Source organism: Cotesia glomerata, linkage group LG10 (assembly GCF_020080835.1).
Source record: "Cotesia glomerata isolate CgM1 linkage group LG10, MPM_Cglom_v2.3, whole genome shotgun sequence".
Classification (NCBI taxonomy): domain Eukaryota; kingdom Metazoa; phylum Arthropoda; class Insecta; order Hymenoptera; family Braconidae; genus Cotesia; species Cotesia glomerata.
In genome coordinates, this window is record NC_058167.1 from 2,627,451 (window position 1) to 2,643,775 (window position 16,325).

Sequence of the window (16,325 nt, forward strand, 5' to 3'; positions counted from 1 at the left end):
GCTTGGTAAACTTTATATACTGTCTGCAGTTCCTAGATCAAAAATTGTTTACTAAAATCCAGTAAGAATCAGAAGAACTACAATAAGAATTTGTGAAATAGAACCCTCCTTCAAGTTGTTTACTATGACTAGATTATTATAATTATGGTTTATGATGAAATATACACGATTAGATTAAATAATGATGATAATAAATTTATAATTACTTTGCAAATAAAACAGATAAAAAAGTTTTTTATAGTTTTGATTATATATTTAGACTCTAAAGAAATATGTTTCCTTTTTAATATCAATTAATCGCAATTTAACCCAGAAAAATTATTACACAAAAATAAATTCTCAATATTTTATGTTTATGTTTCTATAAATATTAATATTTGCATTGAACTATGTGTTTTCTATAAAAATGAAGTTGTTATTGCTGCCAATATTCAAATTTAAATTCAAATTATCCTAAGGAATTCGCTTAATTGATAAATTTTTCCCGGAAGAACGCCAATTAGTGAATTCTATTGTCTTTCGTTTTAATTAGTCTTCAATTGAGGTTAATTTTTTAAGAGTTATTTATGTAATAACAACAATTATACTTTTTGGAAAAAAAACAATGTCTAGTAAAACTAATCAAAGAAAATACATCAACTTAGTTGGCTTCGAATCGAAAAATTTAAATAATTTAAAATTACCGATGAATCGTGACGTTTTATGTTTGTTTTTCTACAAACATAGAACAGAAAAACGAATTATCCGCGAAAGTGCTAAACTTGTTCTTTTTGAGGTTAGTAAGGTGTGGAATAAGTTTTCATTGCCTGCAAACAACTCACATAATACAATCGTAAAAATTGAAAAATTGTACAAAGATTGGCAAATAACTCAAGTGAATAAAGCTCGAAAAAGATCTCCAGCTCAACTATTAGTTGAATAAAAATTTCAGAGATTCTCTTGATCGGTTATTTGATATTGCACCGCAGAATGCTTTACAGATTCTGAATTCTCCTCAAAAAAGAATTCTGATTGATAGTCGGCACATCTGTAAAACTAGCCAGTTGTTAAAAAACGCTACCGATGTTCAAGAAGTGCTAAGTACAGCAACTATTTGCCTAGATAATAACTTGAATGTTGTTCAAGTGGAAAGTACAGAAACAAACTCAGACATTAACGAGATTGATCTAGCAGGTATATTAGATAGGTGTTTTTTTGTTCTATTTTTTCTAATCTACACTGAGAGAAAAAATTTATTTTAATTAGCAATGTTGCAATAAAAAGTTAATTTGATAAAACTTTTCATCAATTTCATTTCTTAGCTGAAGAAATTAAAATTTTATTAACAGTAACTTTCTTGTTCAAAAAAGTTTTCTAGATTTGGGAAAAAACAATTTTGGATGTGAATTCGCAAGTTGTCTTTCTAAGATTGTTTTTTTTTTCCGAATCAAATAAAATTAATTTCAACGAGAAAGTTGCTATGATAATAATTGGGATTTCTTCAGCTAAGAAATAAAGTTATGAAAATTTTCAATAAGTCTATTTTTGTCACAACAATGCCTATTCCTTTCAAAATCAATTTTTTTTTCTTAGTGATCTCTTTCATGAGCTGATGAAATTGAACTCTTTTCTCAATTTTCCTTAATTTGTACTCTTAAAAATTTCCATTTATAGACTCTATGTTGCCTCTTTCACAACATTCTACTGCTTCTACTGCATCAACTCAATCAAATAGTTCTACTACTTCTGACTTTTCTAATGAACTACCTCTAGAACCAAAACTAAAAAAAATCAAATTAATGACACCGGAAGTTGTTTCAGCAATGGATAGAGCTAACGTTACCAGTAGACAAGCGACACATCTTATTTTCGCTATTGCATCGGCTTTGGGACATAATTTAAATGATGTCTCTATAAGTCACCGTACGGTTCATCGAAATCGGATAGAATTAAGAAAGGAAATTGCCAAAGATTTGAAAACTGACTTGAGAATTGCTCAATGCGTTGTTATCCATTGGGATGGGAAGTTACTGCCTGATATAACTGGCCGGGACAAAGTTGAAAGACTTCCAATAATCTTATCAGGTGTTAATACTCAGCAATTATTAGGAGTACCTAAGCTTGATCGTGGGACTGGGTTAAATCAAGCTATCGCTATCAAGGAAATTATAAATGAATGGAACATCTTGGATCGTATTAAAAGCAATGTGTTTTGATACTTGTCCTACAAACACAGGTAAATATACTTATTACAAAAATTAAGGTAAAATAAACAAAAATTTAAAATTTTTGGTGATTTTAAAAAGCCTCTAATTTGAAGGAAAATAATCATACAGTATTGTTTTAAATCTGAACTTTAAAATTTTTGAGCGTGAACAGTGTTGAGGTAATATAAATCATAAGAAAATGACAAAAACTTCCAAAGAATTTGCTCATATTCTGTTAAAATTAAAGAAAATTTCTTTTCTCAAGTTTTCTTTTCGAAAAATTTGTACCTTTTGTGTTCTCTACAACAATTGACATTTGTTGAAAGAGAAAATGTTGCTTCGTAAGGATAACTTAATCTTCAAAAGAGCATACAAATTGAGAAAGATATCTTTATAATTTAAAAAGATCTAATTGATTTTTGACGGGTACTTATGAGAAAAAATCCCAGCGCTTTAAAACGTTCAGAGTTTTTTTAGGGCATTTTAAAATTCAAAAACTACAGAAAATATCCTCCAATTATTCATTACATCTTAATTGATACTAAGTAATCTGAATATACATACGCATCCAAATTTTTTTTAGACGAAATTTTGATTTCGAAAAAATTCTTTTATTAACATCCGTTGACCGCTTGTACAGAATATTTTGTAGTTTTCAAGACCCTCTTTTTACTCTTACGGAGATCATTATTTTCTGAGAAATCGATTGTTAAACTCAAAAAAGACTTTTTTACTCTCACCGACGATAACTTAGCACCAAATAATCGAACAGAGTTTGAAATAAAGTCAAAAAGACGAGAAAGAAATTCTCTAGAAGAGTCTTATGATGACGTTTTAAAAAAAATGATTGAAGTCTATAGACCGTCTCAAAGATCAGCAAATATTTGGAAAATTTTTTTTCGATGATTTTCTACTCTATACACTTTGATTAAAACTAGAAATTGAATTAATTAGTTTATTACTTTATTATTAGGGTGTGCCAAAGTTCAATTGTGAGAAACCTTTCAAATTGAATTTTGAGTTCTGCTTTTAACAGGAGTTGAGTTTGGGAATTTTCTGAGATATTTTGAGTTGAGACAATTTATTTGAATTTCATAGAATTCTTAACAGGAGCTTTTGTTTGGGCATTTCCGGCTCAAATGCGAAATTTCAGCGGAAATGAGCAAACAAAGCTCCTGTTAAAAGTTCTATGAAAATCATGTAAATTGTCTCAATCCAGAATATCTTAGGAAATGCCCAAACACAGCTCCTGTTAAAAGCAGAACTCAAAATTCCAATTTTAAAAGGTTTCTCATGGGGATTGAATTTTGGCACACCCTATTTATTATACTAAGAAAAAATTTTCCGGTCCATGTCTTTCACGTACACGGTGTATGACTTATTTTCAATACTTTAGTGTACGAAATTCTTAAATTTTTGATATTCTCGAAAGTATCAATTGGTATCGAATTTTATTTAATTTTCTAATCATTTTTATTGTAGGATCTGATAAAGGAACCATGCAGTCGCTTAGAACAAATGCTAAAAAAGCCATTACTATATTTGGCATGTCGACATCACATATATGAGTTGATTTTGAGAAGCGTTGTTGAAGTTGTTTGGCCAGGATCAAATTCTCCTAATGTACCGATTTTTGTACGGTTCCAAAACTCTTGGAAGAACATAGACCAAACAAAGTATGAGACTGGTATTCAAGATTCCATTATAAATAAAGAAGTTCACGGTAAAAGACGAAATAATTAGTTTCATCGTAACTGAACTGCAGGTAGTTAATTTAAATTATAATGATCATTTCTATTAATTAATGTTCGCACATTCACTTTAAAAAGTATACTCTTAAGTCATAGTTTGAGAGCACTATACAAATAAGAAAAATTTAAGAAATATATGAATTTTTGAATATTTCAATTGAATTTGAACGAGTATATTTAAATAAAAATAGTTTTACCCATAAGAATCAATAAGGTATTTTCAAGTTTCCAGTTCCTCATACGGATATTTTTAACTTTTAATTTTTTTTCTCAATAATTTATTGTTAAGATACTTGTAATAGAATACAAAACTATACTGATAAAAAAGTGAACTTTTGACTCAATAGAAAAAATCTTTGAACCATGAAAACTATTTTGAAAACTGATTTTCTTGAGTCTAGAGAAAAATTCTTAAGCCAAGAAATTTTCTTTGGTCAATAATTTTTCTCTTGAATCAAAAAATCATTTTCTTCAAAAATAGTTTTAATAGTTCAAGATTTTATTCTCGATTCAAGTCAATTTTTCTTATCAGTGTATTGATTTTAATTTAATTATCAACGATTTGACCACCAAACGTCGTGCGGATCGAAATAAAACTAAAAAATGATATTTTTCGGTCAGAATGCAGCTCAGACCATTATTAATGAATTTCCCGATCGTTTTTCCTCCTAAAAATTTTAGAATCTCCGTTTAAAAACTCAACATTTCACAATACTATGTTTTGGCTCTCGGTCAAGCAGTTATTGGCCGAAGGACCGCCTTCCAAATATCACTAAAAAATTAAAAATTCATTTGCTCCTTTAGACTTTTGACTAGTAGTCGAATTTAACTAATACTGAAAACTGACATGAGATTTAATACTAGATCATAGTGGTTTTTCAGATAACAAATGACTATTCGTTGTAATGTATAATTTGATCGTAATTTTTGAAATAATTTTCTAAAACTTAATGAACATTTTTATATTCCAGAAAAAGCATGACAGAGATGATTATAAAGAGCTTTTGGAATTAGTGTTAATATTCTTAGGTGGTACTCCGAAAAACGGGATCAAATTTAGAGCTCCAGGACCAAATCATCATGCAAGATGGATGGCTAAGGCTCTATATGCTTTAAAAATCTTCATTTTTAAAAACAGTTTAAAGTCAATGCAACTGAAGTAAATGGACTGAGATATGTCTGCTTATTTCTAGTTAATTTCTACACGGTTTCATGGTTTAATGCACCTTCTGCGATAAAGTCATCCTATCAAGATTTGAATCTGATCAAAAATCTTTATGAATTCCGTTCTGTCCAAAAAAAAATGTCTGAAGCAGCAACGGTGACATTTTCAAGACACTTATGGTACTTGTCAGAAGAGTTGGTCGGGTTAGCTTTGTTTGATGACAGAGTTTCCTTACATGCTAAGAGACAAACCGTAACTGCAATAAAAACGCGAGAAAGTAATGCTTCGAATTCAAAAAAATTTATCGTCAAAGACGTAAGCTTATTATTATCGAAAAACATCGAAGATTTTGCTAGCAAGCAATCTCTATTTTTGTTTGAGCAGTATCAATTACCGTATCAATTTATGGACAAGGATCCAGAGCTCTGGGCATTTGATCAAGATTATCTACATTGCAAATCTGTGTTTTCAGACTTAAAAGTTGTCAACGATCTCGCTGAAAGAGGTGTTGCATTAATCCAGGACTACAACAACTGCTTAACGAGAAATGAAGAACAAAACCAATATTTATTGCAAGTGGTCGAAGAACACAGAAAAAATTTCCTTACGTTACCAAAATAAAATTGTAGCTACTTATTCAAAAGAAATAAAAATTTAACTACACGATTGAAACTATGATAATCGTTTTTGTCTGTTATTTTTATTAAGTGATTATAAATTTATTATCATCATTATTTAATCTAATTGTGTAAATTTTATCATGAACCAAAATTATAATAATCTAGTCATAGTAATCAACTTGAAGGAGGGTTCTATTTCACAAATTCTTATTGAAGTTTTTCTGATTCTTACTGGAATTTAGTAAACAATTTTTGATCTAGGAATCTCAATCTTGCTGATTAAAAAAATTAACCATTTGTCTCGATAATCACTCAATTTGTATTCATTGAATATTTCTTTAACGCAAAACATTACTGAAGTAACAATAATATTGTAACGATATTGAACTGCAGACAGTATATAAAGTTTACCAAGCATAAATTTGTAAAAAATTGAATGTACTTTATATTTATTATTAATTTTTTATATATATTATTGATATACTACATGATATAGATGAAAAATCATAAAAATAGAATTTGTTGAGCCTGTAACTTTTAACCATCAATAATACGAAAAATCTCACCTATACAATTTTGTTGCAAATTTGATATACTAAAAAATTTATACTAAATTTTTTGTTCTATATCATCGATAGTACAATTGAAAAAAGTGAAAAATAATAAAAACAAAACTTTGTAGGTCTGTAGCTTTTTGTTATTGATTATACAAAAAATTGTTAAGAACTTTGTTATAGAGCATCAAACGAACTACAAAATTTCATTTAATTTTTTTTTTCTATCTCCAATAGTTTGGCTGTTAAATGCAAAAAACGTAAAATTTTCAAAAAATTCAAATTTCAAAGATCCGTAAAAACTTAAATAATGACGATTGATTTATGACTCAATGAAATTTTTTCTCAGAAATTTAATGCTTAAAAAGGTTCAATCATTCATTTTATCAAAAAAAATTTTCTTCACAGCTTGCAGGGTAAAATACTGTTTAAGACCGTACTTTCCATGTTATTTATATGGGAAAACTTAAAGTTCGATGAAGGAGCTCTTAAAATTGAAATTAAGAGATGGCCTTTTGACAGAATTTTTGTTTAGACATATCCTATCATATTTTGGGCTAAGAGTGAAGAAAAAAAATATCGTCTTTTTTTGGCACACCCTAATATATATATATACATATAAGCGAAATACCACTGACTCATCACCAGATCTCTGAAACTATTGGACCGATTCATTTAAAATTTGGCATAGGTACTCCTTTTTCATCGTAGACGAGAGATAAGAAGGGATTTTGCGCAATTCCTAGCCAAAATGAATTTTTCGATAACCGTCACGCATGCTATCCCTTTCCCTCCCCTCCCGTGCCTTCTTGCCCCTTCCCAATCTCTCTCTCTTTTGGGGAGAAATTTTTTGGGGGAAAAATATCATATTAATTCTTCAATCTAAGAAACCATCAGTGGCACCTATCAATTACAGATCTCAACCCCACCCTACCCTCCCCCACAACCGTTTTAATGGTTACCGTTGCCATGGTTATCGTTACCATGGTAACTGTTGCCATGGTTACTGTTGCCATGGTTACCGTTGCTATGGTTACCGTTGCCATGGTTACCGTTCCCATGGTTACAGTTGCCATTACCATGGTTACCATTGCCATGGTTACTATTTCCATGGTTACCATTGCCATGGTTACCGTTGCCATGGTTACCATTTCCATGGTTACCGGTGCCATGGTTACCGTTACTATGGTTACCGTTACTATGGTTACCGTTACCCTGGTTACCGTTACCATGGTTACCGTCGCTATAATAACTGTCAAAATAAATAAACTGTTATTATAAATTCAGTTGTCAAATAAATTCAGAGGAATCATTAGAATAAAAGTAGAAAGTTAGGAAGGATCAGTTACGAACGATTGTACCATAATCTACTCAAAAAATGATTGTGCGCGGCAACAATAAAAAATTTACATTTTCAAATTATAGTTTTAACTGACCTAAAAATTAGATTTTTAATTTCTGTCAAATTTTTCTGTTGTTTAAATAAATAAAATCATTAAGTGAACGCAAATACATAATCATTAAAATTTTTTAACATTAATGAATTAAGTAAATCTATATAAGTAAAGGAGATTCCCATCTATATAGTTACTCATCACGACATCTTGGATACTATAGGACCTAGAAACTTGAAATTAGGTAGGAATATTACTTTTCCTACGTAGATATCAGCTAAGAACGGATTTTAAGAAATTCCTCTCCCAAAGGAGATTGCGGGGGCGTTAACAATGAAGAATTCCCGTTTTTAAACTGTAGCTCCTATAGACTCCAAATTTAGTAGGAATCTTCGGTAAGAGATGTAGAAATAATATATAAACGAATTTTAGGATAGCTCACCTCACAAGAGTATGCGGGGGTGAGTGTTAACAATAAAAATTTTTAATTTCTAAGCTATAGCTCTAATAGACTCCAAATTTAGTAGGAGTCTTCTATATCTGATATAGAAATGATCTAAGAGCGGATTTTACATTAAACCACTCCCAATAAGTTTCGCGGGGGTTAGTGTTAACAATAAAATATCTCAATTTCAAAATATAGTTTACAACGTAGAAATCATATCGAATAGGATCTCACGAAATTCCTCTCCCACATAGGAGTGCGGTAGTAATAATAGTCAAAAAATTCATATTGTTCCTACAGACATAAAATTGAAAAGAATCTCAAGAGAAACTGGAAATTACAGGGATGGCCTCTAAGGTCAATCGATTTAAATATTTTTCTTTTTTAATAATTATATTTTCTTACAACAATCGTCTCTTTGACAGCGAAGAAAAAGTCATTGTAAGGTTTCCAAAATTTAACTTTACATGTAGCTATTCATTCAACGGACTAAGAATTTTACATATATTTTATTTTTGCTGATCACACAATCGATGAATTTTTCTTATTATTGGATCGCGGGAATGTAACAGATTAAAATGAATGCATTGTCTAAACACTTGAGATGGAAGAAGAAATTTGGCCACTTATTCTAATTGAATTCGTAAAAAACAATGAATATTATGAGCTAGAATAGTAATTAAAGTTACAATAAATATATGAGCTAGAATAATCACATGGATAAAAGGTACAGGCCAATTCAATGGAATGTGTGCAAGTCAAAACAATACTCCAATTAACCCGTCAGCACTCACGTGAACTTTTCGGTAATATTTACTCTCGTGATGAGAGATTTGCTCACGTTTAATCTGCATGCGGCCGGGCAGCTATACAGTTACGAAGATACACGAACTAGCCCGAACGTTACCGAAAGTAAATTTTTTTTTGTTACACCTATAATCTCGCGATGAGAAGAATGCTCACAATTTCCGACGCGCATGGGAAAAATATTTTTTTTATAAAATATATATAATATTAAAGCATTTCAAAAGTTCATAATTTGAAAATAGGTAAAATTCCTCGAAGGTAGAAAAAATTTCATCTACCCTTTCCATTTGAAAAGAAAAAGTTTTCATTGTTTTAAATCGAGCGTGAGCAAAATGCTCATAACGTGAGTGCTGACGGGTTAAAGGGCATAGCCGGATTAATATGGGAATTCTGCCCCCATGGCTTTTTTGACTCATACTTAGGGGGTCGATTTGGTATCGAATGAAAATAATTCACACCAATTTTTAGCTCTTTAACTCAAACGGTATTCGAGAATTTAAAAAAAAAACCTATTTTTTCAAAATTATTTTTATTTTTATAGTAAAATTCGGAATTGATTAATGATGATTTTTTTCCTAATTCTTACGAGTCCAAAACATGAAAAAATCATATGATCATGATTCTCAAATAGAAAACCGATTTTTAACAGAGAAAAGAAAATTATTTTTTTTTTTTTTTCAGCCTTTTTGAAATATGTCACTCACCAAAATTCGTCAGAAAATGTCTTTTATACTCCTCTATACTCAGGAATTTTTTTGAATTATTAGAAATGGAGGAACAATTCAAAAAAAATTAAAAACTCATTTTTTTTTCAAAATCTTGCGTTTTAACAAACTTACATTTTTTTTAGTACACATAAATACGTAGAAAATTTTATTTTTACCAAAAAATATCTTTTCAAAAGATAAACAGAAAGATTCAGTAGGTTAAAGTGATTAGAAGGGTTATTATTGATTCAAAAGACACTTAAAGTTAATACTTATATATTTTTTCATACTATTGGGAAATATTTTGAATTTTGATACAGAAAAAATAAAAATTTTAATCAAAATAACAATTAGGCTAGTCTTCATCACTGTCTTCATTCACGACGACACTGATTTTTTCATCAATAAACAGACGACTAAGTATCTCAGCTGGTTTTACGATTTTCGCTAAGTATCGGGCGTGAGATAAATAGTATATAATAGCAGCAATGTGTGAGCAACATCCAACAGTACGTCTACCATTTGCACAATCACAACAATATCGAGTTATTCCAGAGATATCGTTCTTATCTGATTGATATTCAACAAAACAATGATATGTCTTCGAATTAATATGTCGAGATCTGACTTTGAATTTTATAATATTAGGTGTAATTTTTAAATAATAAAGTATTATCGTTCCGTTTTCATCCATCATTTCAGCTAAATACGATACAGCTTGAGACATTTGATATGATCCCGTGAATAGAATTTTGAGTTCTTGTTCCGTTAATTCAGGAAAATCAGTTAACATATCTGAAGTTATTGTTGCAAAAGGAACTTTTCTTCTTGCCCAACGATTAGTCTCTACTTCTGAGGCTAAGGTATTATCTTGATACTTTTTTGAGTTCATGGCGGCAATAATTTTTTTCAGAAAGATCGAGATCAGAATCAAGTCTCTTACCAAATTCATTGTGCAGAAAACAAGCGATTCGACAAAAAACACCAGTTTTTGGAAGCAATTTATTGTCTAGTTTATGATCTAAAATCCTAAACTTCTGCTTAATATCTCCATGTACTGCTTCAACAACCCAACGGATTTTGGTAACAAAACGGGATTCATTTGATTCATCTGTGGTCAGTTGATTGCGTTTTCCTTTGAGAGCAGGCATTAGCACTTTAAACCCCAATTCTTCTAAATATACTATCACATCCCGGAAGCCACGATCAACTACAATAATGTCACCTTTTTTCAGCAACTTGATCAGACCATTGGGATCACTTAAGATGATTCTCATAATCTCAGCATCGTTCATATTAGCTGTATATGGCCCGAGCATATCTATAACGAAACCATTTGTAGTACATATCGTGAATGGTTTGCACAGAGGAACTTTCTTTTGACCAGAATATGATTTCCTCTGGTATTCGTTATTTGCACTTTTTTGATGGCGAATATATGTTCCATCGCAAATGAATATCAACTGGTCATCTTTCACTTGATACAGCACTTTAGCAGTATTAGAGGTATTGGCGAGTAATGTCTCCCTACTAATAGCATCGATTCCGAAATACTGAGGTAAAACATCTTTTTCAAATGAAGATATTACTTTATCACAGTAGTCGGATACCATTTGTTCCCGAGCTAAACCAAAAATGGAAGATATCACTGCATTTGAATTTCCTGTTCGTAATTTGAATAAAAAAATAACGAGAGCTTGAATGACATTACGATTCACTGATTTTCTCATCGACGTTAACATTTCACGAAGTTTTATCAATTTTTCCCAGGTAAGGCTCGTAAATACCTCCAACTGTTTTTCTGAAAACGAGTGATCTCCAATTTTATCAATTATAGACGAATCAGTGCCAATAGCCAGCTGCCCAAGTAATTTTTCCAAATCACGAACTTCAAATACACTGGTATTCGAATAAATCCGAAAATTGTTAATTTCTTCCTCATAAAACCGCTTTTTTATAATGTGATCTTTACAACACCGATTTCCTTCAGGAATAAAGAGTCGTCTTGTCGAAAATACTTGTTTGCCTGCTTCAAATGGAACAATTGTGATATTTGCTGATAATCGACAAAGGCAACAGTATTTATGTGTCGATATGATTCACACCCTAATATATATATATATATATATATATATATATATATATATATATATATATATATAATATATAAAATTCTCGTGTCACAAGTAGATAAACATTTTTACTATCTTAGTGTAACTCTCATATCAAATATATTCTCGAGTAACTTTATTATTTATTTATTAATAACTAATATTATTGAATATAATTAATTATTAATAACTAATAAAATTATTAATTTTGAGTGTAAATCGCACGATCAGTTAATTAAGTGACTTACAGAACCTCTAAAATACTCAACACATGTCACGAATTCCCGCCAACAACGGCTATTGAGTTGTAAATATAAATTATTTTTTACGTTTATTATAAAATCAAAAATTATTATTTCTTATTTGTAACGAAAATATTGTTGGGAATGGTGAAAAACGAATTCGGTTAAAGTTATATTTTTATTACAATTGGGAAATTTTTTTTTGTGTTTACTTATAAGAGCTCTAACTTCGAAAAAATTTTTTTTTTCACTATTTCTAACAATATGTATTTTCGATATAATTAAGAAACATAAAATTTTTCGCTTTCGTGAAACTATCTAATTTTTACATGTATATTTAATGTAATCAAAGATAAAATAAATGATTAATATAATAATTAAATAATTTAATCAGTTCTATTCATGTGTGTTTTGTATTGTACAGTAAACAATGCCAACAAAACACAAAGGGGCCAAATTGAGCCGTGATACAAATAAATCTAGAAGCATTCGAAATAGAAGAGCCCAAAGAACCGAAGAATAAGTTCAGGAAGAAAATACTAGAGCGCGTGTGAGAATGGCGCAATTGCGTCAAGAACAATCAGACGATACACGAGCTGAACGCAATGAAGTCATGAGATTAGAACAACAACAATCACACCGTTTTACTATCAATAGACGCAGAGCGAATGAGCAACAACGCCAACAGACACATCGAGCATTTGTAGCTACATCATTTCTGCGTCTAGCATTCCAGTATGAGCCCGATATTGAATATTATGCTCATTCAAAAGTAGTAATTGGTGCTATGGACAAAGAATGCCCGTATTGTCATGCTTTGAAATTCAAAAATGAACCAGCCGGGATATGTTGTGCGTCAGGGAAGGTACAACTACCTGTAATTGAAACACCACCGGAACCATTGAACGGTTTGCTTATCGGCACAGATCCAGATTCTAACGTGTTCCTGAAGTCCATTCGAACATTCAACTCATGCTTTCAAATGACATCGTTCGGAGCAACAGAAATAGTTCAAAATACTAATGCAAATGGTCAACAATACAATTCTACATTTAAAATCAGAGGCCAAGTTTATCATAAAATAGGCTCATTGCTGCCAATGCCAAACGAACCACATAAATTTTTACAAATCTACTTTATGGGCGGCGAGGACTCCGGAAGCGCACGAGTCAATCGGGTGGATGCACGTTGTGGCTACAATAACCTTGATTCATTCTTTGCTAGACGCATCGTCAGCGAGCTGGATGCTCTATTGAATGAGCATCCAGAATCGAGGTGCAACTGATTTAATGAACACTGAAATGAATCGTGAAATGCAGTACAACACTGTAGAAACGGCGGCGATTGTTACTCGCAATGTCCCACTAATGAATGAGGAACAAAGAACCATTTACAACCGCATTATACTCGCAGTTTCAGCATGACAAGGTGGGTTCTTCTTTTTAGATGCACCAGGTGGAACTGGCAAGACATTCCTTATTTCGCTAATTCTCGCCAAAATACGATCCAATAATGGCATCGCATTGGCCGTTGCATCATCGGGCATTGCGGCAACTTTATTGGATGGAGGCAGAACAGCTCATTCAGTATTTAAGCTACCACTAAATATTCAAAATAACCCTGACGCAGTGTGCAACATAAAAAAACAATCGACCATAGCCACAGTGCTGAAACAGTGTAGAATTATCATCTGGGATGAATGTACCATGGCATATAAACATTTGCTTGAGGCGTTGAACAAGACATTGAAAGATATTAAAAACAACGACAAACTATTTGGTGGCACTCTGTTAGTCCTTTCAGGTGACTTCAGACAAACACTTCCCCTCATTCCACGTTCAACATACGCTGATGAAATCAACGCCTGCTTAAAATCATCGACATTGTGGCGTAATGTTGAAATAGTCATAGTACAGCTGAAAGTAAATATGCGCGTTCAAATGCTTCAAGATCAATCCGCTGAAACATTCTCAAAACAACTCTTAGATATCGGCGATGAAAAAGTCACTATAGCTGAAACTGGATACATAAAATTAGCGAATGATTTCTGCACAATCATTGATTCACAAGATGCTCTTATTGAACAAATATTTCCCGATGTACACTAAAATTACATAAATCTCGAGTGACTTGCAGAAAGAGCAATGTTAGCTGCAAAAAATGTAGACGTTGACATTTTAAATCTGAAGATACAACAGTTATTGCCAGGGGACTTGGTATCATATAAATCTATTGATACAGTTTGCGATGACACTGAAGCTGTAAATTTTCCAACAGAGTTTTTGAACTCACTAGATTTGCCAGGCATGCCACCACATAACTTACAATTGAAGGTTGGATCTCCAATTATTTTGCTTCGTAATTTGAACTCGCCACGGCTATGCAACGATACGCGATTAGTCATTAAAAAATTAATGAAAAACGTTATCCAAGGCACCATTTTAAATGGCAAGTTTCGAGGTGAAAATATATTGACACCACGAATACCTATTATACCCACAGATGTGCCAATTCAATTTAAGCGTATTCAATTTCCGATTAGATTGGCATTTGCAATGACTATTAAAAAATCCTAAGGCCGAACAATGTCTGTTTGTGGCTTAGATTTGAGCACACCATGTTTTTCACACGGACAATTATACGTTGCATGCTCTCGAGTGGGTAAACCATCAAGTTTGTTTGTATTAGCTAAAGACGGGCTAACAAAAAATATTGTTCACGCTGCAGCATTAAGAGATTAATATTATGTAATTAATTAATTATATAAATAATTATTACTTTTAATAAATTAAAACAATTAATTTTTGGTGTTTTGTTATTTTTAAACAACATTCCCTCATCGTTCACAGCGCTCCAGGCCTTTTTCACTCATATTCCACATCCTTATACACTTCCAATAAGTTAGTAATTTTTTTTCTACACTAGAAATTCTCTAGAAATTATTCACATCGCAAAACAACGTTTGCCGGGTCAGCCGTGCCAAAATGTAACTTCCGTGAACCTTTTAAAATTGGAATTTTGAGTTCCGCTTTTAACAGGGGCTGCGTTTGGGCATTTCCTGAGATATTTTGGTGTGAGACGATGTATTTGATTTTCATAGAATTTTTTAACAGAAGCTTAGTCTGGGCATTTGTGGTGAAAATTCAAAATTTGGCCGGAAGTACCCAATCAAATCTGGGTATATATATATTAGGGTGTGCCAAAAAAAGACGATATTTTTTTTTTTTTGCTCTCAATCCAAAATATCTTAGAAGATGTCCCAAAAAAGCTCCTGTTAAAAGCGGAGCTTAAAATTCCAATTCTAAGATGTCCTCCATCGAACTTAAAGTTTTTCCGTTTAAATAACATGGAAAACATGATTTTTTATTAGTTTTTTGTCCTGCAAACTATGATAGAATTATTTTTCAAAAAAACGAATGGATGGACCTTGTTTATTATTATAAGTGGTAAAAAAAATTTTTTGAGTTGAATTTTTATTTTCAATATTTGATTTGTTACATAGTTTTAAAATTAAAATTTCCGGTTTTTTGCATTTTTTATCTAAACTGTAAAAGTTAGACAAAAATGTTAAATAAGAAATTTGTAGTACTTTTAATATTCTATAAAAAAGTTCTTGTCAATTTTTTTATTTCATCAATAACAACAAAGTTACAGGCTCATGTATATTTATTTTTTCAAATTTCCGCTTTTACGAACTGAAATATCGATAATTATACAAAAAATTTGGTGCAAATATGTTAACACATCAAACTTACCACAAAATTTGTTGAATAAGATGTTTCGTAGTATCAAACTATAAAATTTGCAGACTGAGTCAGTCATATTTTTATGATTTTTCAACTGTTTTATAAAATATCGATACTGCCATTCTAATACGTCGTATCCCACAAAATTTGACATATTGACTTTTTTTGAAAGATAGAATCACAACAATATTACGCAAGTCATACTAGAAATTTAAAGGTCTAATAGTTTAATAACTATTTTTAAATAAATATTTTTATCCGTTGAATCCCATTTAATCAATGTTAAAAATGAACTGTTTTAACCGTCTGCTATAAAATTTTATAAATGTGGGATATGACGTATTAGAATGGCAGTATCGATATATTGATAAAGGACATAAAATATCATTAAGATATCAAAAGCAAATACAATTCACAATATAATTGCAGTTATTTCTAGTTCAATAATTTTTTATATTAGCTTAAAATGTGACAATATTTATATTTTTACACTTCAATTGATATTTCATTCACTATTTCAATATTCTGAAAATGATTTGTTCTGTTTTTCTGATTTGATCTGTTCACCCGAAAATTTAGCATTTTTTCTAAATCACT

The 16,325-nt window shown here is 31.0% G+C and overlaps 1 protein-coding gene across 1 annotated transcript; it reads left to right on the plus strand.

Annotated features, from left to right (window-relative positions):
- The first annotated feature begins 600 nt into the window (after window positions 1-600).
- LOC123272912 lies at window positions 601-2,195 on the plus strand. The gene is made up of 2 exons (XM_044739934.1): window positions 601-1,173; window positions 1,654-2,195. Exon 2 carries the CDS (start codon window positions 1,659-1,661, stop codon window positions 2,193-2,195), a length of 537 nt encoding a protein of 178 aa, XP_044595869.1. The 5' UTR covers window positions 601-1,173; window positions 1,654-1,658.
- Window positions 2,196-16,325: the final 14,130 nt, after the last annotated feature.